The 24413-nt window shown below is 44.1% G+C and overlaps 1 protein-coding gene across 6 annotated transcripts in view; it reads right to left on the bottom strand.

Moving 5' to 3' along the window:
- The window catches only part of EP300 (E1A binding protein p300), a 130863-nt gene that overhangs the window by 36296 nt on the left and 70154 nt on the right, over positions 1 to 24413 (bottom strand). For 4 of the 6 annotated variants that reach the window (XM_073327139.1, XM_073327141.1, XM_073327148.1 and 1 more), the window contains exons 7-16: positions 16447 to 16540; positions 15615 to 15752; positions 14917 to 15034; positions 14013 to 14187; positions 11409 to 11486; positions 10473 to 10582; positions 9831 to 9989; positions 8987 to 9430; positions 8222 to 8419; positions 7007 to 7163 (exon numbers count right to left, since the gene is read on the bottom strand). In XM_073327139.1, coding sequence (XP_073183240.1) covers positions 7007 to 7163; positions 8222 to 8419; positions 8987 to 9430; positions 9831 to 9989; positions 10473 to 10582; positions 11409 to 11486; positions 14013 to 14187; positions 14917 to 15034; positions 15615 to 15752; positions 16447 to 16540 — 1671 coding nt within the window. The remainder of the gene's footprint in view (positions 1 to 7006; positions 7164 to 8221; positions 8420 to 8986; positions 9431 to 9830; positions 9990 to 10472; positions 10583 to 11408; positions 11487 to 14012; positions 14188 to 14916; positions 15035 to 15614; positions 15753 to 16446; positions 16541 to 24413) is intronic. The other 2 variants (XM_073327140.1, XM_073327145.1) reach the window with 2 other exon arrangements.

Here is a 24413-nt window from a genome sequence, read left to right as displayed (position 1 = left end):
TTGCAGTGGGGGACGTTTAGGTTGGACATTAGGAAAAACTTTTTCACTAGAAGGGTGGTGAAGCACTGGAATGCGTTAACTAGGGAGGTGGTGGAATCTCCTTCCTTTGAGGTTTTTAAGGTCAGGCTTGACAAAGCCCTGGCTGGGATGATTTAGTTGGCGATTGGTCCTGCTTTGAGCAGGGGGCTGGATGAGATGACCTCCTGAGGTCCCTTCCAATTCTGATATTCTATGACTCTAAATGACTGGGGTGTCGTCCTCGAGCGCACCATCAAAATGACTGCTTCTGGCCTTCCTGATTTCTGGGAGGGTCAGGCTGAGCAGATGGGTGGGAAGACTACAGGTGTCGCTGCTTAGACCCCTTAGCTCTGTCCTTTGTCCTGTAGGAACCCGATCGGGGATTTCCACAGGACCTGGACTGCAGGGGCAGAGAACAGAAAGGCTTCCTGCCCTGCTGAGTGTGAAGGCCCAAGGAGCGGAGGGTGGCACGGGAGTCTTTAAGGCCATGGAGCCTTGAGTCTGTGAGCTCAGAGAAGAACCCCACCCCCTCAAAAGGGAGGTCCTGAATAGCGGCCTGCATCTCTTGGGACAACCTGGAGGACTGCAACCAGTAGCTGCACCTCATGGCCAACATGGAGGCGACCACCCTGGCTGCTGAGTCAGTTGCATCCCAGGCCATGTGGAAGGCTCCCCAAGCCACCGCTCTACCCTTGTCTACCAAAGCAGTGAACTCCTGGGCTCAATCCTGTGGGAGGGCCTCTTCAAACTTGTTAAAGGAGTCCCACAGGTTAAAACTGTACCTAACAGGGCCTGGTGGTTAGACACCCTGAACTGTAGGCTGGCCATCCAATAAAATCTCTCTGCCAAATAAATCAAGTCTCTTGGCATATTTGTTCTTTGGTCTGCCACTAACGCAGCCAGGCCTGTGCCTTTCATTCACAGTGGACACAACCAGCGACCCCACTGGAGGGTGCATGAAGAGGGGATGACTGCATCACCTGTGGAGGAGCAGGTTTCCTCTCCCTCTCTGGGGACAGCTCCTTAAGTGCTGGGGTTTGGTGCGCTGCCCGTGTCAGATTTGGAACCGCGTTCTGACTCCAGTGTCAGCGGGGCCAGTTTGTCCGAGGTGGCCTGGGAGAGCTAGTGAGAACATGGGACCGGCATTACTGGCACACCCCATGGATTCCAATACCACCATTGAGTGGGCCACTGTCTCTGCTGCCATGTTGTTGCTGCGGGTGCTGCACCGGTCTCACAAGTCAGCAGCAAATCACCCCTTCTTGACGAGGGGCTGAACTCCCAGTCCGACTCGGACCACTGCCCTTCTGGCAACTGTCGAGGCCTGAGTCTGCCGACTGACTCTGGTCGGCGACCGGCGAGGTGAGGGCGAGAAACTGCGCCTGCCTGATGAATGGAGGGAAGGGGACCACTGCCGTGACAAGGAGCAGCCCCGCCTGGGCGAGGACCGACGTCTGGGAGACCGTCTGGGTGAAGGTGACCTGGGCCTCGGCGATTTCAAACAAGAAGCTCGCCAGTATGGTGGTATGGGGACTGGTGTCTCGATTCCGGTGTCCCATGTCTTGCAGGTGGAGAGCATGTTGAGGACCTGGACCTTCTAGTTGGAGATCTAGGATACGGTACCGGGGTCCGAGACCACAGAGATCTGCGCCTGCGGTCTGGTGACCGAGGGTGTTCCACTGCCCTATGAGGCGGTCCCATGATCAGCTTGGCCTTAGACGTCAGGGTTTTAGCAGAGTCTGCTGCCTGGTGTAACACCTGCAGTGCCAGTCGGCCTACTTGTTCTTTAGCTGCAGGGGCCACCTTGGGCAATGAGGGCCCTGGGAGGGACCGGGGTCCCCTGCCTCTCCCTGGAGTTGAATCCCTGGTGAAGCTCCGGGGGGCATCTGGCCTGACATCTGTCCTTTGCCCAAAGCCCCGTTTCATTCCAGTGGTAGGGGGCTCTTCTTTTGCTGCTTCTTAGGCACTGGCAAAGGGGAAATGGTGCCAGGCAGTGCCTAGTACCAGCGGTGTGCTCCATACCGAAGCCGAAGTGCTCGGCATGGGGTCCAAGTGGGAGGGCTCTGATGCAGGACCAAGTGCAGCCTCCATGAGGAGGGCCCTCAAGCAGATATCCCGCTCCTTTGGGTTCTATGTCGAAAGTTTTTACAGATTTGACTCTTGTCCTTTCTATGGGATTCCCCCAAACACTTCAAGCAGCTGTCATGGGGGGTCACTGATATGCATTGACCTGCTACATGTCGAGCTTGGTTTGAAGCTGGGAGAGCGGGGCATGCCCCACTTCAGGGCAAAGTCCCATCCAGGACTAATTACCAACTAACCTAAAACTTAATGGCTAACTAAGTACCTACAAACTACATCTGAAGAAGATAAAGGCTGTAAAGAACTGCTAATGCTCTTGCAATCTGCAAGACAAGGTACTCCAACCAATCATCACGGGCAGTAAGAAGGAACTGAGAGGGCGTAGAGTCAGTGGTGCCTAATATACTGACGCATGAGCACGGCACTCAAGGGAGCACCACAGCCAACCCTACAGATACCACTAAGGCAGAAGTCTCCAACAACTGTGCGAGTGGGTGCGCGCACACCTAGAATGGAATGGACATGAGCAAGCACTTGAAGAAGAAGAAGGGCATCTGTCATGGAACCCTGGGCTTCCCCTTGCTCTGGAGCAGAATCTCTTACATTTGTTGCTCAGGTTGGCTGCAAAAAGGTCTATTACTGGGTAACCCTACTGGCGGAAGACCTAGAGCAAAATGTCTTCTTATTGACCATTTGTGCTGGTCTATAAACTCCCTGCTGATGGAATCCATAAGAGCATTCCTCACCCCTGGAAAGTGAAAGGCTTTTTAGTGAGACCTTTATATAGAGGATCCACAAATGGATCGCTTCCTGGCATAACTCAGACAATACTGCACCTCCCTGCTTGTTCAGGAAAAACACAGCAGTGGTGTTGTCTGAGAACTTGAACCACCTGATTCCTAATGGTTGATGTAAATATCTTGTAGGCCCGACACATAGCTTGAAGTGCCAGCACATTTATAAGGAGTGAAGCCTCCTGAGGCAACCTAAGTACTTGAGCCTAAAGTTGACTGAGATCCCTCCCACCCCACACACACATCCTACCATGGCAACCCTTAGTAGATGTGTGTGTCACAAGAGTCATATTTGGTTCTGGTATGAAAAAGGAAACCCCTTTGCATATGTTCGGATGGTTCAACCACCAATCCAGGGACTAAAGCACTCAGACAGGTGCAAATGTCCTGTGAATTTCTGCTTGGCTGATATACCAAGTGGAGCCAGGTCTGCAGACATCTGATGTGAAATTTAGCATGCAGAGTCACATACATGCACATGGCCATGTGACCCAGGAGTTGTGGACAAATGCTCTGTCGTCATTGGGTTGGATTTGAGGGTTTTGAACAGAGACTATGGACTGAAAACTGTCCACGGGGAAGTAAGCCATGGTGCACAGAGGACTGCTTCTATGAGGGTTTTTCATTGTGTTGTCATAATTCCGATTTCTCTACATTTAGTTTTAAACCCATATGAGAGAACAGATGTCTGATGACGAGAATGCGGTTTTGGACATGGATACTTAATCTTCCCTGAAGTAGCCAACTATCTTGGTAAGGAAACAGTTGTATGCCTAGGCAGTGGGATGCTACCACCATCATGCACTTAGTGAATACCCTTGGGGCCAATAATAACCCAAAGGGAAGCATCACGTACTGGTAGTTCTTGCTGCCTGCTATGAACCAAAGATAATTTTAGTAGTCAGGGTGTACTGCCACATGAAAGTAAACATCCTATAAATTGAGGGCAGCATACCAATCTCCACAGAAGGGATAACTGAAGCAAGTTGGTTTTCTAACTGGTTCATTTTTTTTAGGTCTAGAATGGATCAAAGACCATCTTATTGGGAATTGGGAAGTACTGGGAAAATAAACCTTTCATTCTGTGTTGATAAGGAACCTGCTGTATGCCTCTCAATTTAGAAAAAAAAGACACTACTTCCTGAAGAACGGATGGGAAAAGTGGACTGGGGAAAGGAAAGGAATTTAACTAATAATGAATCCCTCCCTTACTGTTTTGAGTGCCCACTTGGCTGATGTAATCTCTTTCCAAAAACTACAAAAGAGGTAAATGCTTTCTAAATGGTGGGAGATGAGATATAGTTGGTGTGCTGTCCTCAATCAAGTAGTCAAAACTGGCTTCGGAGTTCTAAGAGGTCTGGTGAAAAGGGGCTGCCATTGACAATGACAATTGACAATGTCTAGCAGGCTTAGACCTTCTTTTAGAGGTCTCCTGAGACCTTAGCTAACAGAATGGTCTGTAACATGTTTGAGGCATAAGCTGTTTTTTCTTTGTTACTGGGGTGTAACATCAATTCTGAAGTGATGGCCTCATCCAGGAAGACAAAATATTGGGGGGAGGGTGGGGTTATTATCTAGACATTCCTCCCTTGCATCCTCTTCCTCTGCTTGCTCCAACAAAAGAAGGGGCTGAGGGTTTGTAGGAGAATCTTCCCTAGAAGTCCCCAGTATGGGAGAAAGGAATCTCCCCTTAGACTGACAGGGATCTAGACTCTCTTGGATCAGTCCAAGATGCCCAATAAAGCTGGGGGGCAGGGGTAGGTGTTCCATTCCAATCTTTGAACCATGAATGGTGGTATGTACCACACAGGGGCCTCTTTGTAAGAATGCCAATCTTGCCCCTTGATTCAGGCACCTCTAGAGCATTACCTGAACCTCCTTGGTGGAGATATGGGTCTACCATGGTCAAAGTCTGAAGGAAATATGACTCCCCTAGGTGAATGGAGGAGATGCTCCAATTGACATTTGTGAGCATCTCGGCACCATCAAAAATCGGGATCATGTCCTAAAGGTACCGACATGGAGGATATATCCAACAGTCATGGAAGCGAGACAGGAAGGCAAAAGGATACGTTGATGTTGTCAACGAGGGCTGTATTCAAGAAGCCAATGGAAATGATGGAGCCATGACTGTAAATGTCAGGGCCAACAGTAACGGTTGAGACTTACTATTGGCGCTGGACAATATAGTAAAGGAGAGTCCAGCAGGGGAAGACACAAAAGGTCCTTTGCTGCAAGTAAGGCCTGCACTGTTGGTGGCACCAAAATCAGAGGCAAATGTTCTGTTCTCACTGCCTATGGTATGTATAGGACCCAAATGCTGAGGATGCTCTAGATAACAGTAGAGATGCTGGTCTCGATGGAACCAGAGTGGATGGTGCAGTCTCAGATGGTGCTGGTGAGAATCAGTGTGCAACTAGACCTTGACTTGGCACTGGAAATCTTCTGAGATTTTCCTGTGAGGTGAAGAGTGAGGCTTCAACTCCCTACCAGTCTCAGAAGACAAAGATGGTTAAAATGCCTTGAAGAGGCTGCGAGAGAAGAAAAAGAGTGGTGTTTCTCAACAAATCTGGGCTCAGAAGCTGAGACAGCTGGAGGGACACTCCTCATGGACAAGTTGTCCATCCTCTTGCGATTAGGGTCAGGTTCTGAAGAGGAATGCATTGCCTCTTCCATAAAATGAATTTTAAGGCAGAAATTCCTCCGTTTCTTCCTCCATGTTGGAAAAGAGGCACCAGTAAGACATTTGTGTCTCATGCCCATGCCCATCCCCCTCCCCAGCAAATTAGGCAGCTTTTGTGCCTATCCATAACAGTGATCATGGCCCTGTTTATTTGAATGCTGGGGATTAAACTAAGCCTAAACTATAACTCTAATTATGTGTAACAGAAGTATTTCTCTAAAGGCTGGACAATCAAAGCTAAACAATGACAGGGAGTGCCAACTCTTCCCACAGGCACCAAGAAAGAACTAAGAAGGAGGTGGTGGCCATTCCCCTTTTATGCCCTCAGCTCCCAGCATGAAGACAGCAGTGACGCAGACTGCCTTGGTGATACAGCTGGCAAAAGTCTCCAACTTGAGTGCACTGGAGGGTGCATTCACCTGCAGTGGAATGTACATGTTCACAATCACTTGAAGGAGAACAGGGTCTTCCTGCATTATAGGAGTTCAAACTGTAGTATCCAGTAAGATCAGCTAAATAGCTAAAATCTGATCAGTTAAGAGTAAATCAGCATAAACGATGGCAACCTTTGGCTCAGATAAAAATGGTCCCTGAACTTTGGGGACCCGAAGGGAGGAACTACACACAACACTGAACAGGTTTATCTGGCATCTGCAACCGGTTGGTAACCGCAGGGTACACCACAAACCTGGCAGTCGCCAAGAGAGTCTAGGTTGGCAGTTTTTGGAATGAGTCAATCCTTATTAATATGTAGAGAGTAAGCGTCATAATCCACTAACCTATAGGATAATGGTACCCATAAATTTCTTAGGGTATGGAAATAAGATTTGGGTATAGTAGGTTGGGCCTGAATTACATAGCGTCAGGATCCTATAAAATACTATGTAAGAATATCTTAGAGTCTCTTTTCTTTGTTCCCCTATATTTTATACACTATCTTCTATCAGCTCAGCTTGTGTAGTATAGTATAACTACTCAACATTCCCAACTATTGGGGAACCATTGTGTTATTGGGCATACCAGAAGTAAGGCTGGTCCCTCACCTCCTATTACTGGGTCCTCAAGGAATGGTGAGAGTATGTTAGGTTAAGGTACTTATAATAGGAAAGTTACCACCAGGAGTTTTGGAATTCTTTTACTGTTTTGCAGTCATAAGTTTCATACCATTTATTATTCTTTTGTTAATCTCAATAAAGCTTTTATCAGTTTGGTATTGTCCGCAGTGCAAGTATTTGTGCCAAGCACCCCGAGAGTCCTCTCCCGATATAGAACTCTGAGTTCTCGGACCCTTTAGTCTGAATTGGATAAGAACCTATAAATCTTCTGTTCGGATGGCATCAGTGGCGAGCCATAACAACTAACCCATAATATTCAGGTCAACACCCCCCAGAGATTTGAATCCCAAGACCACAACAGTTTTCTTGCTTACTTTTCCTCTTAGACTGTCCTGGTGCTGGAGAAGACTGAGTAGCTGGAGTATTGGGTCGGTCTTCCTCTTCCTTCATTTCTGACTTCACTTCTGGTTTCTTCTCTTCTTGCTCCATTGGTGCTGTTATACATTCCTTCACCACTGGTTCCACTTTAATCTGAAAAGCAGATCAGATTCCCTTCACTTAATTCAATATAAGCCCCTCATTTGCTCTTGTGAGGATATAGTAAGGCAGTGTCTCTTCTGGGCTTAGCTACAGCTTGCCTGCCATTTCTTCCTTTGGAAAAAATGACCCTTCCTCACTCATCCTGGCTCTCACCTAAGCTCCTTCTTCACTTCTCCCCATGTGGTCTCTGCCAAGATTCAAATTGTTCTATGGGTAATTTATTTAACACTAAATCACAAAGACTGATCCCCCCACCCTTTCCTCTATCCCATGCAATTGGTGGGGAATCCCACCTCCCTGATCACTAGGATCTAGTCTCCTTTTTGGCTTTTAATGTGAGGACACTACAGTTTCTATCCCTTCTAGACAAAGAGTAAAGCTACTTTCCCATGAGGCCACAAGTTCCTTTAATGAAAAGTGATCAGGACTCTAGTTTTTCAGATCAAAGATATAACCCACAGCAGCACAGTTCACTATTCTAGGGAATTAATCCTATAGTGACTGATTACACTAGGGAACATTTTACAGAAAAATAACAGTTGCAGGCACATGCTCAGCTCTCACTGGGTTGGCAAAATTGAGGACCTCAATGCCAAGAGCCTACTGGCTGCTGCCACCATTTTAAGCACTGTCATCTACCCCCGCTCAGAAATAGATCTAGGAGAGAGTGCCTAAAATAATGGTGCAGCTGGGATCTAGTGCTAGCTTAGCCAGAGCCCTAGAGGGAACATCCTCTTCTTTTGCCTTCCTCTGCAGCATGGGGCACGGGTCACTTGCTGGAGGATTCTCTGCTCCTTGAAGTCTTTAAACCACGATTTGAGGACTTCAATAGCACAGGCATAGGTGAGAGGTTTTTCGCAGGAGTGGGTGGGTGAGATTCTGTGGCCTGCGTTGTGCAGGAGGTCGGACTAGATGATCATAATGGTCCCTTCTGACCTTAGTATCTATGAATCGATGAATCACAGCACTCTCATCTCTCTTCCATCTCTCATATAAGTACTGACCTTGCCCAACCAATTCATTCCAGAAAAATTTAGCTATCCTCTCACCTCTGGTTTCTCCTCCATCTGGAGCTCTGTTTGTTCTGGCCCCTCTTCTTCCATTTTAATATCCATTTTCACTTCCTGCAAGAGTGGCGGCTGCTGCTGCTGCTGCTCAGGGATAGTCTGTTGCGAGTTCACTTCTGTGCTGCTGGTGGATGGTGGGTTTGATACCTGCCCATCAATGCTTACAGCCGGCTGTGAAAGCTGCAGGGAAACTCACAGTGACTAAAAAGGGCCAAGCAATTATGCTGCAAAGTTTACTTCATTAAGATGTGCTTTTCATTTGCTATCATGTTTCCTCAAATTTAACTGCACCTCACTTATTCCCCTCCCTTGAAAAAAAAAAACCTGACTGTTGCACAACTCTGGTCTGAGGAAACATGCTATTGAAATCTGCTTTGGACAGCATGGCATTTTAACAATTTGATATGCCTACTGTACAATTCCACCCATACACATGCATGGAAATAAATGCATTAAGAGATACATCTACTATATTTTGAAGTAGGCTCCTGAATGTGCACTAAAATTCTCTAAAACCCTTCCAACATGGAAGTGTCAGGGGTTCCAGTGTCCAGTTTACTGGTCCTGGGTCTTCAGACAAAAATGTACTTCTCAAATGTAATGCATACCCATATTGGTTCAGATGCCTCTTAAACAGGTTGTTCACCATTGTCTTGGACATAGGACAAGTAAACAAAGATCCTGTCTGAAAGAGTCTCACATCTGAGTATCCCTGGGGAAAGCATAGAAATAAAAATATTTTCTTACAGGTGTTGTGGGATGCTGAGGCTGCAGTGGTGCTGTTGGGGTGGGCACAGATGCAGTCGTGCTCTGTTGTGACAGGGGTTGCTGCTGTTGCTCTGCCGAAGGGGTGACTGGAACTGGAGGTTGGACTTGTGGAGGCAGCTGTGCCTGTGGAGGCGTTGGAGTCTGCCTCTGCGGGGGGTGCATAGTTTGTGACTGCAGTCCAGGTGGCATTGATGTAGGGGTGGGGGCAGTGGTGGTGGCTGCTGGTGTTGCCTGCGGCTGCTGCTGCTGGGATCCCAGACCTGGGGGAGTGTGGTGAGGTGTTGGGGTGCGGCTAGGTACTGGAGAGGGAGAGTTTCGGTGCAAGGTAGGCTGTGGAAGAGGTGGGCAGTGAATATGGCTCCCTTGAGAACCTGGAGCCATTACAGGAGAGTTCACAGGACAGGAAGAGCTGGTCATTTGTGCCTGTGGGAAAACAAGTAAATATATACAATGACTTGAAACAAGAAGTGCGAGGAGGAAAGGGATTACCTTCAAGTGGCCACTTTTTACCTGAGTTACTAACACCTATCAGTTTAAAAGTATGACTAGCAATACTGTTGACTTTTTGCATTTCATTTACTTTAGTGAAATGAATGGGATTGTTCAATTTGACATTTTTGTTCACATGCACAATGCTGCAGTGTTTACGTTTCCCACAACTCCTAAGAAAAATTTAAATACAATTAACCAGTTTTCACTGATATTTAAATAAGCATTAAAGAACAACATTCCCTATTCCTCCAATTACCCAATTGAAAAAAAAATAATAAAACCAGCTCACAGAGCCTGTCAGTGAAACTGCTCCCTTAAGTGAAGAACATACTTGAGACACTGGTGTCTGATTGCCAGGCTGGGTCATAGGCATGTTTGTCGCATTCATTCCTGGGGAGGAAGCAGGGAACTGGTTCTGTTGCAGAAACTGATTTTGGCTGGAAGGTTGGCCAACCCCCGGCTGCTGCATACGTGAAGCAAATCCCATCTGCTGGAAAAAAGGAAAGGCTTATTTCACAGTGGATACATACCCACCCTTAAAAATAAAATTCTATAACGTAACATCCACTGTATGGCAGAGCAATTGACAGATCTGACAGCCACTTACGTGATGCAGCATGGCAAATATGCTAATGCTCTGCTCAAAAGCAGGAAGATATTTTTACAGTTAATTCCTAATGCGGTTTATGATAGGAGTTCTGGAATTCAGACTGGGATCATGCCTCAAGTTTTTTGGGTTAGTTTCTGATAAATTCCACTGTTTCAAGGCTGTAACTGCACACACAATTTAAATCTAAGCCAATATTAGCAGTTCCCTCACTGATTTGTGAAGACTGGCTACTCATAGTGGAGATGCAAAGGGAGAAACAACAGGACCATAGAGCAAGCAAAGAATTACTGTTTGGATAACCATAGTTAAACAGGAACACCAAACCTAAAGAGTTCAACATACTGGACTGAAAAACATCCTGACCTGGTTCATGGCCCCAGCCTGGCTTAGCTGTCCAGGGTGCTGAAGAGGAGGGGTTTGCCGAGGACCCATGGGGGACAGTTGCATGTTCATCTGGCCAAACTGGTTCATTCCTGTATATTTACCCCAAAAAGATTTTAAAATAAAGGTTTCAGTTCTCATTTGGACGTCATTCAATGTTTGAACAGGAACAAATATTTCCTCTGCTCTCCTAATTTTATTTCTACCAACACACATCTTTCAGTATGCCACAATGTATTTCAGGCTCTAATTTAGCTATTTTAAGCCTTTCAAAAGCAATGCACGTAAACCTAGTAACAAGCTTCTGGGTCAAAGGAATCGTTTTTGAGCCTGTCTTGAAGAGAAAGGATATTTTTTTGTTTACAAAGTATTTTACACACAACTCCAATATGCTAAGAGAAATCTGTCTTTACATTAACCAGTTGCTTGGCAGAGTTTGAAATCAAGTTTAACATGTCAACTCAAACTCCTTCACATTCCTTCAGAACACAAACTAGGCTTTCCTGAAAGACATGTGTATCTATGAAATTGCTTTCAGGTATGCGTTTTGGTGATTTTACTAATATTTTTAAATGTTGATTTACAAGAGACTATACTCTGTAATTTTAGAATCTGGAAAACTCTCCCCCAAAACCAACAGAACCATTCATCCAATCCACACTCTCAAATACCACCTTTTAATTTAACAAACAGCTGAAATCCAAGACAAACAGCTCTCATTCTTCCAGGATCATGAAGCACTATACCATAGGAGGAAGATGATTTTAAACAAATGGTAAGGAAGAGCAGAGAAAACTACATTCTAGCAGACTCCAGTGAGGACTGCTTGATGTCATATAACCATTGGGGAAGGCAGAATCCAAGATTTTATCCACATTCATTTAGAATTACATGGGCTTCCTTTCTTTGGACACTTACCCGGCTGTGTCTGCATGCGATTCATCATCTGATTTGGCACACTGGCACGAATCATGGTTGGGTCAGGAAGGGGACCATCTGAAAAAGAGTTGGAGAAACAGAGGTTGGGGAGTTAAGACAACAGTCCATCCTCTCAAACTTCACTTTTACAACAATTACTTTATTGGGAAATATTCAAATCAACTCCAAACACAGTGAGACCACGTTAGGTCCTAAAAGATGACTCAATGGAACAAAGATGGAAAAACTTGTAAATACAAACACGTGTGCTATTTCTTAACCAAAAATAGTTTAAGAAGTCTGAACTTTGTGAAGTTGAGGACTAATTTGCAGCATATTAAGGAGCTACAATGACTAGATGCCAGAGGCTTAAAATGTCTCATGCACTATTAAGCAGTGTTAACACTGTTCTGTATAGGTTAAACAGCAGACTGATAAATTCAATTAGAGTACCAACCTTGAAAGGACCTGTATCTCATACACTGAAATCAAGTTCACAAACTTTTTATCAAAATGCATCCTCACTTTTAAAAAACCTTAGACTAACCAAATTGTAGAGTGACATTCTGAGGTGAATGGATGGCTCAGGGGATTGGGAAAAACATTTAGCTTTTTGCCTCTACATCACTAATTCCATCTAACCCCAGTCTGGTGAGCAAAACTCATTACAATATGATGGCTGTTTAGCAGCTTGCATGAAATTCAATATTCAATTAAATTCCTATTTGGAAAATGCTTCTAAAGCTCAAAAACTAAATGAGCACAAGAGAAAAAAAATCCCCTCATTCTTAGAGGTAGGTGGCCTGTCAGGAGAATGGCCATACTGAGCAAAGGGAATAGCTCTGTGAAATAAGTTTACAGAGCTTCAATTGTACTTAGAGGACTTCAGTCTCCAGAGCTGTCAGTTCAGCACCTTGCACCAACACAAAACTAACCTTAAAAAACAAGTATGTTTTAGCACAAGTAATTTGTCATTTAGTTATTACTGTAAAAAAGTGTTTTACTTACGGAAAACATATAAAAGACAGACAGATCAACTGGAAGGGGAAAGAAGGCTAGAACATAGGATGGTGTCTGTCCCACTCCATCTGACCCCCCAGTCTATTCTATCACACTGATCACCACAGCTGACATTTCTACATCCATTGTCTAATATTCCTTGGCCATGAGCAGATTTGTTTGTTGGATTGGTTGTGGGAGTTATAACATTGTAAGTGTAACGTGAGAATTTGAGCAAGAAATGATTGGAAATTTAGCCATCCATCAATCCAAGCTCTTAAGTTATTGCTCAGCATTACCCAGATGAAGCACACTGGGCCTGATGAGGTTTAATGACATACCCAGGCACTCCTGTAAAATTTGGTCTTGTCACCCCATTTATTTACGATGTCTGAGGGACTTTTGGAGTGATACTACAGACTTCAACATCAACACGCTAATATAATATCTAGTTCTACTTTTTTTTCCCCATCAAGACCAAACTATATTATTTCTCGGATATCCCAGCACCTGAGAAACCTAGATAAAATCCATTGCATCCACAGCACTTAGGGGCTCCGTTTGGATAACATGGAAGCGATTATTTTGAAGGAGGGAGAAGCATTATGAGAAATACACTGAGATTTTGACTTCACCCACAGATGAGGGCATCTGTCCATCAGTCAAAATGACATGCAATTTTTGGGGCCTTTTTGGACTTTTAATTCTAAATTCCCAAATGCATTTCTGGGCAAAAATATTTTTTACTTCTGAATTTTCAAGTGATTAATATACATCCTTTTGTCTCCACTGACAACCTCTGTAGCGTCTTCTAGGCATATGTCAGCTCCAGGCTAGCTTACAGCAATGTGCTCTCCACTTTGGATTACCTTTAAATAGCCACCGGGAAGCTGCAAAAAGTGCAGAATATGGCAACTTTATAGGTAAGGGCAGACTGTCAAGAGCACATCACACCAATGCTCTAAACTGATTACAATTCAAATTCTCTCTTTTTTTTTTTAAGTTGTAAATGATTTATGACCCAGCTATCTCAGAGCCCTTTCCACAGTCACTATAACAACTGCCATTAACCAAGTTACAGTTGACTTCAGTCCCCAGAGCTGAATTCTTCATTCACACTGTAGCTGGGTCTTCTCAGAAATAGGCTCAGCTCTGGAATTCACTCAGTTGATCTGTCAGAATCTAAGTCTTGCCACTTTTAGGACACAATACACGACAGCTCTGTATACACTCTCCAAAACAAGTGTTTGGTATCCACAGACAGACAGAGGCAAGTTCAGTTAGTGCACAAGATCCCATGTGAAGTTTTGCCTTATCTTGTCAAACACCATTTTCCTCCACCAATTGAGCGCAAGTTAACTCAGATTTTGCAAGTAGTTCTTGCAAAATCTCACACAGTGAATAGGCAATAACAGGAAAATGCTCTCACCACCGTACCACATACTATTACACACTGAGCCACTTCAAGTTCTTCTAGAGAATTAGGCAATTATAATTTTGTAACATTAGCTGTAAAATGGGGGAGAAAGACTCCCATTCAGGACCACTATAATGATTTCCCTGCACAAGGTATTCCCTTTTATTAACTAACCCAACTGTTCTTACTTGCAGACATCCCTGGTTGTGGCTGCCCCATATTGGGCCCTTGATTCATGGGAGCTGGAGGCATGCCTGGTGCATTTGGTATCATGTTCTGCTTCTGCAGTCTAGTCCTTCGTTTTTCCTCTAGTTCCTTCTGAATCTTATAGATCTTCTCAGCTAACAAGTGGTAGTACTCTGCCTGTTGGGGTATAAGGGACAAGAGAATAGTGGAGACATACAATAAGTAACGCTTACAGATTAATGCTTATGCTCAAATAAATTGGTTAGTCTCTAAGGTGCCACAAGTACTCCTTTTCTTTTTAGATTAAAAACTGATGACCAGGTTCAGTGCTGGGAAAGACTTCCTTCTCTCCCCTGCATATTAGAGTGCTGAGAAGAGATTTTCCCATTGGATTAGGTGAGCATATTACACAGTATTTCCTGCAACTGAAGACTGACTGACAGTAGAGATTTATTCTACCCATATTGTGCATTTATTTGACACATGCCACAGTAAAGGGTGAGCTCTGGGTTTATACTGTATTTGGGAGAAAATGAGAAACCTCAAGCATGGCACATTAGGATAAAAAGCTTTCAGACCACAAACGTGTGTCAAGCAAAAAGGCAAGATCTGAAACTAGGAAGAGACTGGAGCTTGCTGCTGCCCTTGCATATACCAGCATCACCTTTAAAAAATAAATCTCTGCACTTTTTTCCACTTTTGGGACACAACTTGTCAGTTAGGCCTCCACTCCCACCCCAGAAACACCACTTCATTTATTAATGGTACATTGAGACAGTATTTCAACACTGACCCCATGAATACCAGAAGCTGACTAGTCTCTATAGCAGTTGTGAGTTCTGTCCACTATACTGACAGACTCATGCAGGCTCTCTGCAGCTATGGTGGGAAAATATGGCAACTCACCCTGCTATTTGCAGATTCATACATGTCACCTTCTACCTTCCGAGCATATGCCACCAGGTTCTCCATGCGCCTGTCTTTTAATGCTGCAGGGTCAGGGGTAGGAAATATGGCTTGGACTCTGAAGAGGGAAAAAACCATGAAACAGATTAAAAATATGCATCTTTTGAATTGAAATAAAATGGCCCCAAATGAAGTTCAAACACAAAGGGCTTTAATCTCTATTTCAAGCATCTAAAGAAAGTTAGAGATCATCATACATAGCAGCTTTAGGAGTCCCTATGACTCCATTGCTTTCCCGATCTCTCCCCCAATACTGCCATTTTGGAGCACAGGGGTATGTTTGATACAATAGGGATCAGACCTAAAGTAGCATCGGATATAATTTTAGGATTTAACATAAGGAAAGCAAGTAATCCCATATTTTTGTCATTATTTCTTCTGACCATCACCCCATCCTAAATCCACATTCATGTCCTATCTTGGTCAAAGCAACAGGCTTCCTCAACTTTAAAGCCTAAGCTACTCACTAGTAGCTGCTTCTCTCCTTTTGTGGGTGGGGCAGAGTGGGGTGCAACTATAAAACATTTAAAAAAGTTTCTGTGCTTATACTGGGTCCTTAGCCTCCTAATCTTAGAAAATACTACAACCCTTCTAGTTCCCCCAACCTTCCTTGGCAGAGGGAGATACCAGATACCTACAGTTTATGAACAAGATGATTTCGGAGGTCCTGAGTAATATCTTCATGCCACTGTTTTCGAATTCCGGTGTTGGATGGCTGTGCTGCTGTTGGCATAGCTCCCAAACTGGTAACACTGGCGCTTTCGCTCATCATGGGACTTCAAAATGGAATAATATGTTAGAGGAGGAAAAAAGGCTAAACTTATGATCTTACATTAATAGTCTATTTTATACTTAAGGATGACAAACCACTATTTACTATTCGATTTACACACTACATAGGAATCACTTCACTGATCAAGGAAGCAAACCCACCTCTGGAGTGAGGCAAGATGGATGTTTGGTAGTATGGAGCAGCACTACACAACTATTTAGGAGACTGACATCAACACTACCAAATCCAATGGAAAACAGAGCAACTACCTAAAAGGAATTTGGCCCTGACACTGGGGTTTACTTCATTTCCCTTGTAAAAAGTTTGACTGAAGTTGTAATTACCTCTTTATATCTCACCTGAAAGATGAGGCACCAGAGTGCCTCTTAGCCCCATGGCAGAGGGATGACAGATTTGCAATATAACATCACATCTAGTAACACCTGCATGTTTGAGGTCTAGCAAAAAACTCACTCAGCCTAACCGTGGTAATCCATGAGACCTGATGTTTTTAACCATACCAAAAATGCCCTCAAATAAAAAAAAAATACTCCCTTTTTCCCCCCAGTCTTAACTGCGAAGATTAGACAAATCTCTCAACATGGGAGTAGGGATTTTTCCCCCTCAGATTTTTCTGAGGTGAACCCTGTTCAGTGTTTTCAGACTATTTTTTAATCCACGTGAAATGTTCAACTTACTTTTGGGAATTCATTGCTGAATGCAACATCGACTCAGGCAGCAGATTAGGGGCTTGAACCCCCATACCTCCATTCACACCCATAGGATTAGCATCTAGATAGCAAAAGGAAGAATATATTAAAATGAATGGCTCACCACCGCACAAGCTCTTCACTCAATCCTCCTCCCTCAAGAGAGGGAAAAACATTGGTAAAAAAAGACAGACATATGGATAGCTCTGAATAGTTATGAAATACTCACTTGAGGCTTTCAAGACATCTTCCCCTACTTAGACATTTTTCACGAAGCAAATACTGATTCCTTTGCCAATCAGTGTATATTGCATACTTGTATATTTCTAGGTCATCAGAGGCCAACGTGTGTATCAGCTCTGATAATTTCCTGAATAAACTGTTATAATCTCCTCCTCTTTCCTCTCCAACAATGCCACCAAGACCGGAAAGGCAGGAGAGAAGAACACAGGAGAGAAGTTACTTACCTTTTACAGTAACTGGGAATTCAAGATGTGTGTCCTTATGGGTGCTCCACTTTAAGTGTGCCTGGGCCCCATGTGCTTTCATTGGAGATTTTCTGTAGCAGTGACTGTTAGGCTAATGCATGTGCCCTACACATCCTCCTGCTTTGTACCAAGGATATATGGGGTTGCATGGGCAAATCACCCTCAGTTCCTTCTCTACTGTAAAGCCCTAAAGAGATGAGACTCTGAAGCAGAGGGGAAGTAAGGCAGGCAGGGTACTGGAGCACCCACAGGGACTCACCTCAAAGAGCTCCAATTACCGTACGAGGTAAGTAACCTCTTCTTCGAGTAGTCTCTCTGTGGGCATCAACCACCAGAATTCCTAGCAGTACCCACTGAAGGAGACAGACTGAGTTCCAAAGCCCCTAACGCTGTCTGTAAGACAGCAAAGCCAAAGGCAGCATTCTGTGCAGGAAGCATCAACCAAGGCATAGTGTCCAGGGAAAGCATGAATTGAAGCTCACATAGCAAACTTGCATATTTCCATAATAAATAATGTCCTTTAGTCGAGCCCCAGACATGGAGTACGATCTTGTAGAATTGACAATGACTTTAGAGGGAAAGGAAATGTTAGCAGCCACATAACAGGTGAGTACGCACCCAGAAACCCACTGGGTTGTCACAGCTAGCTCTGTCCACAACAGAAAAACAATCTTGGGGATGACTGAAAAAAAGTCTAGACCTGCCCAGATAATAAGCCAACACTCTTCTGACATCTGATACGAAGAACAGCTTCCTGTTTTGACTGATGACTGGTGTAGATTACTGGGAGATGAAATGATTGATTGACATGAAAATCTTAAGTAACATTGGGTAAGAAGCATGGAATTGTCAAAGAGAAACTATCTTTGAAAACAATGGAATATGGAGAGTCAGCCACTAAAGCTCCCAGTTCTCCACTGCTTTAGATAGAGATAGTAGCCACTAGGAATGCTGCTTTTATGGAGGGGTTCAGAAGCAAGCAGATCACTAACACTACAAAGGGTGATTTCATCAAAGCGCTGAAAACTAAATTTAATTCCCAGTAGGGAGTAAGGTGTCTAATATTAGAGAAGAGGATTGACCGATCCTGTATAAATCTTGACATTGCAAGATGAACAAATACTGAGAAGCCTTGTACTGGAGAATGGAATGCTGTGATGGCAGCCTAGTGAACTTTAACAGAACTCAAAGCAAGTTCTGCTTTCTTCAAAAAGTAAATAAGTATTCTAATACCTCAGAGGTGGGAAAATCAATAGGAGACAAATTATGGTGAACACATCAATTACAAAACCTTTTCCATTTCTGAAGCTAAGTCTTTCTGATGGAATCTTTCCTACTGTTCAGCAGAATCTCCTGAACCCCTATGGCGGTAAGATAGTACTAGCTCCGAGAACCATCTAGGTATCAGGACTTCAGCAGCAGTGTTCAGCTTGGTTTGAAGGACATTCCCTGAGTCCTGTGTGAGAAGACCAGGCATCAGCAGAAGATTGATAGCTGGTCAGGAAAAGAGGAAAAGGAAACCAAATCTGTCATCTCAGCCAAGTTGGTGCAAACAAGATGACCATGGGTTTGTCCTGCTTGATTTTGTTTAAGACCCTGAGAATCAGTGGCATTGGAGGAAATACATATACGAGTTGGAAAGGAGAAAGGCATTGTCCAGAGAATGGTGACCCAACCCCCCCCTTGAACAGAACTGCACAAGTTTTCGATTGGCTGTGGGGGCAAAAATCCATTTTTGGAAATCCCCAGACAAGACTAGAGTCTGGATCTGTCTAGTTCCCACTAAGAGAAGCACCTGCTGAGACCGCTACCTTCAGTGTTCCAGTGGGTAGGCAGACTGCTCAGATCAGACTATTGTGAGCTATGCGCCAGTTCTGTAATTTCACGGCTTCTGTGGAAAGGGAAAGAGAATCTTGCTCCCCCTTGTCTATTATAGTACATACTGGTCCTGCTCTCTGATTGGACTGATTGGCCTTGAATCATGAATAGAAAGTGCAGACAGGCATGCCTGACAGCTCTGAGTTTCAGAGCACTGATGTGTAAGGTGGACTCTTGGGCAGACCCTCTGCCTTGGACAGTATGATCCTAAAGAAGAGTTCCCCATTCAAAGACGGACATGTCAAACTATCACATGAGAAGGTAGCTGAACAGAACCCACGAACATACTTTTTTGGATTCCTCCACCATTCAAGGGAAACTAGAATAGGATGGGGATTAGAGACCTGAAGCAGGCTTGGAAGCAACACAGGTGCAGTTGAGCAGGAAGTCTGACAAAAGGTACATGCTGCAGGCATGATCTGGCAGTGACTTGAGAACAGATCTGAATTTGCACGATCAGATGTGACAGCGCAAGGAACCTAGCAAATAAACTCTGGTTGCACTGGCGTTTCAAATAGCCCCTATAAAAACTATCCTTTGTAAAGGCAGGAGGAAGGACTTCCTGAAGTTGAGCTGAAGACCAATACTGCTGAACAGAGACAAGGCCAAGAATGCTGCCAATCTGTGTAGGTATAATCCCTTGAGAAGCCAGTCGTCAAGCTAGGGGAAAGATGATTACTCACCATTAAGGAAAGTTGGGCAGTTACCGCTGCCATGACTTTCATGAACATCTGGGAGCAGTAGCTAAACCAAAAAGGAAGGATGAGATATTGGTAATGATCTTCCCCACCATGAAGCACAGAAATTTCCTGTGAGAAGGGTGTACTGCAATATGAAAACACATCCTGAAGGTTGAGGATCGGGAAGTAGTCCCCCAGATCCAGAGATGGAATGATGGCTGCCAGTGTTATCGTGAATTTCCGTCACTTTAATAAAAGTATTCAGCATCCATAGATATAGAATCAGTCTCCATCTACACTTCTATTTGGGAACAGAAGTCCTTGGAATAGAGCCCTCTTTCCTTGTATTGAGTAGGAACTGGTTCCACTGCTCCTAAACAAAGAAGTGGGTTCAGAAGAGGTTCATGAGAAGGGTCCCTCCAAAGGGAAGGGAAAGGGAGAATGGAATGGAACTGAATGGAGTAACCCAGAGTTGTTATAACTTCCAACACACATCTGTCAGATACTTTGCTCCCATGAGGTGTGAAAAATGGAAGAGATGATCTCCAAAAGGTGGAAAGTTGGGTAGCGTAACATGATGCAGCAAGAGGCCTGGATTGGCATGTTCGTGCTCCTCAATCGAGTCAAAAAGAATGTTTGGCTATCGTTGGGCTGCTGAGTTGAGGTTGCTGTGGCAGATGGTCCCTGCTGACCTTCTGAGTCTATCATGATCATCTAGTCTGACCTCCTGCACATTGCAAGCCACAGAACCTCACCCACCAATTCCTGTAATAGACCCCTAACGTCTGACAGAGTTACTGAAGTCCTCAAATCATGGTTTAGAGCCTTCACATTATAGAGAATCCACAATTTATGCTAATTTAAACCCGCAAGTGACTTGTTCCCCATGCTTTAGAGAGGAAAGTGAAAAACCACCAAAAATATCTGTCAATCTGGCCATGGCGAAAATTCCTTCCCAACCCCAAATATGGTAATCAGTTAGACCCTGAGCATGTGGGCAAGATCCACCAGCCAGACACCTAGGAAAACGTTCTCAGTAGTAACTCAGAGCCCTCCCCATCTAGTGTCCCATCACCAGCCATTGGAGTTATTTGCTGCTAGCAGTTGCAGATCGGCTACATGCCATTGTAGGCAGTCTCATCATAGAATCCCCTCCATAAACTTATCAAGCTCAGTCTTGAAGCCAATTAGGTTTTTTGCCCCCACTGTTCCCCTTAGAAAGCTGTTCCAGAACTTCACTCCTCTGAGCATTAGAAACCTTTGCCTAATTTCAAGCCTAAGCTTGCTGATGGCCAATTTATATCCATTTGTTCTTGTGTCCACACTGGCACCTAACTTAAATAACTTTCCTTATGAAATCTGGGGTTTATTCTAGGTGGTGCTGATAGACTAAGGAAAGCAGAGAATTAAGAAGGGCATGATCTCTGGTGCGATCTGAGATAGTCTAAACCTCTTTTTATTTGCAGGCATAGATATACCCAGAGAGTGAAGGGTCCTCCTGAAGTTCTCCAAAGTATGCAGCGAATTGTCTGTGGTGTCACTGAATAATTTTAGACCATCGAAAAGGAGGTCCCGCTATAGTGTTCTGTCGTCACGATTTCCTGTGATGTCCAGAAGCTACGATACCCTGTGCATTACTACTGCCATAGCAACGGAATGAGAAGCCTGCAGGGTTGCTATAGCCAAGAGCTGCCCTTTAGCAATGGCGGCTTGAAGCTGTTCTTTGTGCTTTTGTGGTATATGTTCAATTTAAAAAAACAAACTAAACTCGGTATAATTAGTATCACTATTTTGTTACAACTGCCTGACAGTTAGCAATTCAGAACTAACATAAGAACACAATAATGGCCATATTGGCTCAGATCAATAGTCTATCTAGCCCAGCATCCTGTCTTTGACAGAAGCCAGCACCAGATCCTTTAGAGGGAACCACCAGAATGGGCAACTGATCAAGTGATCCATCCTCTGTCATCCAGTCCCACCTTCTGGCAGTCAGATATTTATGGACAGCCTGAGCACAGGGTTGCACATCTGACCATCTTGGCTAATAGCCACTGACAGAGGTATCCTCCATGAACTTATCTAATTCTTTTTTTAACTAAGTTACACTTCTGAATTTCACAACATCCCCTGGCAACAAGTTCCACAGGTTGACTATGTATTGTGGCAAGTAGTACTTCCTTAAGTCAGTTTTACACGTGCTTCCTATTAATTTCATTGGGTGACCCCTGGTTTGTACGTTATGTGAAGGAATAAACAACACTTCCTCATTCACTGTCTCCACACTATTCATGATTTTATAGACTTCTATCATATCCTCTCTCTCTCTCACCTCTAAGATGAACAGTCCCAGTCTTTTTAAACCCTCCGCCATACCTCTAATCATTTTTATTTTTGTTGCCCTTCTCTGTACTTTATCCAATTTAATACATTTTTTGAAAGCGGGCGACCAGAATTCAAGGGGTTGGTGTATATATACCCTATATAGATCTATATAGTGTCATATTTTCTCTTATCTATCCCTTTCCTAATGGTTTCTAACATTATTTGCTTGTTTAACTGCTGCTGCACACTGAGCAGATTTTTTCAGAGAGCTATTAACAATGCCTCAGATCTTTCTTGAGTGGTAACAGCTAATGTAGATCCCGTCATTTTCTATGTATAGTTGGGATTACGTTTTCCAATGTGCATTATTTTGCATTTACCAACACCAAATTTCATCTGTCATCCTGTTGCTCAATCACCCAATATTGTGAGATCGCTCCCTTAACTACCTTGAGTAGTTATACAATTTTGTATTGTCTGCAACTTTACCACTTCATTAAATTACCCCCTTTCCAGATCATTTAGGAATACGTTGAACAGCACTGCTCCCAGTACCGATCCCTGGGGTCCCTGCTCTATTTACCTCTTTCCATTGTAAAAACAGCATTTATTCCTACCCTTTGTTTCCTATCTTTTAACCAGTTACTGATCCATGAGTGGTCCTTTCCTCTTAACCCATGACTGCCTACTTTGTTTAAGAGCCTTTGGTGAGTGACCTTAAAGGCATTCTGAAAGTTCAAGTACACTGTATCAACTGGATCACCCATGTCTAAATTGGTGTTGATATACTCAGAATTCTAATAGATTGGTAAGACACAATTTCCCTTTACAAAAGCCATGAAGACTCTTCCGCAACGTATCATGTTCATTTAAGAGACTGATAATTCTATTCTTTACTATAGTAACAACCAATGTGCCTGGTACTCAAGTTAAGCTTACCAGTCTAATTGTCAGGATTGCCACTGGAGCCTTAAAAAAAACAACCAAAAAAACCAACCTCAGCAACACATTAGCTATCTGCCAGTCATCTGGTACAGAGGCTGATTTAAGCAATAGGTAACGTAACAGTTAGTAGTTCTGCAGTTTCATATATAAGTTGGGCAAGTACCATCCGCCTGGTCCAGGTGACTTATTACTGTTTATTTCATGAATTTGTTCCAAAACCACCTTTACTGACACTTGAATCTTGGACAATTCCTCAGATTTCTGACCTAAAAAGAATGGTTCAGGAATGGGACTCTCCCCCATATCCTCTGCAGTGATGGCCAATGAAAAGAATTCATTTAGCTTCTCTGCAACAGCCTTGCCTTTGAGTGCTCTATTAGCACTCCAGCATCCTGTGGTCCCACTGATTGTTTCACAGGCATCCTGCTTCTGCTGTAAAACTGTAGAAGAGTAATCCACGTGAGCACTGGGTACTTTAAAAAACACTCTTGCCAGTAGGCAGCCCAGGGATCCCAGTATGTCCACTGGGAAGACTATATACAGTATATGTGAATGAAGGGGACATCCTGGGTTGGTTATACCAAGTGAGATGTTTGGTGGGCTCTGACAGTAGCAGCTTGAGTCTCTCTCCCCACAGGTCAGCTTCTGGATAGACTATCATCAGTAGCTAGTCAGCAGAATCCTGCACAGAAATCTGAGAGTCTAAAGTACTCGCCACTTCTTTATAGTCTAGTGAAGAGGCAGATGGAAAGAGGAGTAACTGGTATCTTTCAGAAAGTGCCAGTACTAGTGATATAGGCAGTCTCTGCAAAAGGTGGGATATAAAGGATAATACCAGTTGTGGTACAGGAATTCTCAAACTCCGAGGAGACTTTGGCTCTTAGAAATAAATGGGTCCTCTGAGAATCTCGATTCCTGCAGTACCGGGTGAGACAGCGTGTGATATGGTGAGTCCCAGCCATAAAGATGTGAAGTATCCAGGGTCGGACAACTGTATCCCTACCCGCTGTACTGATGCTCTAGGTACGAGCAAGACAGTGGAAGATGAAGAGTGTGCTGCCTTCTTACTAGAGTTCTTAGGATTGATAGTCTCTCACCCAATTTTGAATGGTACCGATGGCTTCTGTATCAAGTGGTGGGTATTGTGCACTCTGGAAGCTGACAAGGACTTAGGACAGATGATTTCTCAGTACCAAGACCACTTGAAGCTCTGTAGGGTGCAAAATCTCCAGTCTGGTAGACCTTTTAGAATGGTCTTTGTGAGGAGACCCGACACTCCTCTTGGAGGAAAGTCTTCCAGATTCACTCAAAGGTCTGTCCCTCAAAGTCCTAGAGGGTGAGCAACCCACAGAAGTTGTTTGAACACTGGTTGCTCAAAGGCTGATGCCCCTCTGGTTTCTGAGCCTGGATCTGAAGTGAGACAAAGACAGAGCTCCATCAAAAGGAGTCAATGCTTTATATCTGTCTTTCCTTGAGTGCCTCTTGAAGCTAGTGCAAAACTTGCACTTAGATAGTACACGTGTATCCCTAAAGCAGTGAATACAGCACAAATGGCTGTCACTCACTGGGAAGGGTTTCTGGCAAGTGAGAACATTTGAAACCTTGGGATATAGGCATATCCCAGAAGAGAAAGGATTTC

Source organism: Lepidochelys kempii, chromosome 1 (assembly GCF_965140265.1).
Source record: "Lepidochelys kempii isolate rLepKem1 chromosome 1, rLepKem1.hap2, whole genome shotgun sequence".
Taxonomy (NCBI): Eukaryota; Metazoa; Chordata; order Testudines; family Cheloniidae; genus Lepidochelys; species Lepidochelys kempii.
The sequence above is the reverse complement of the archived record's forward strand: the minus strand, read 5'-3'. Positions and strand labels throughout refer to the sequence as shown.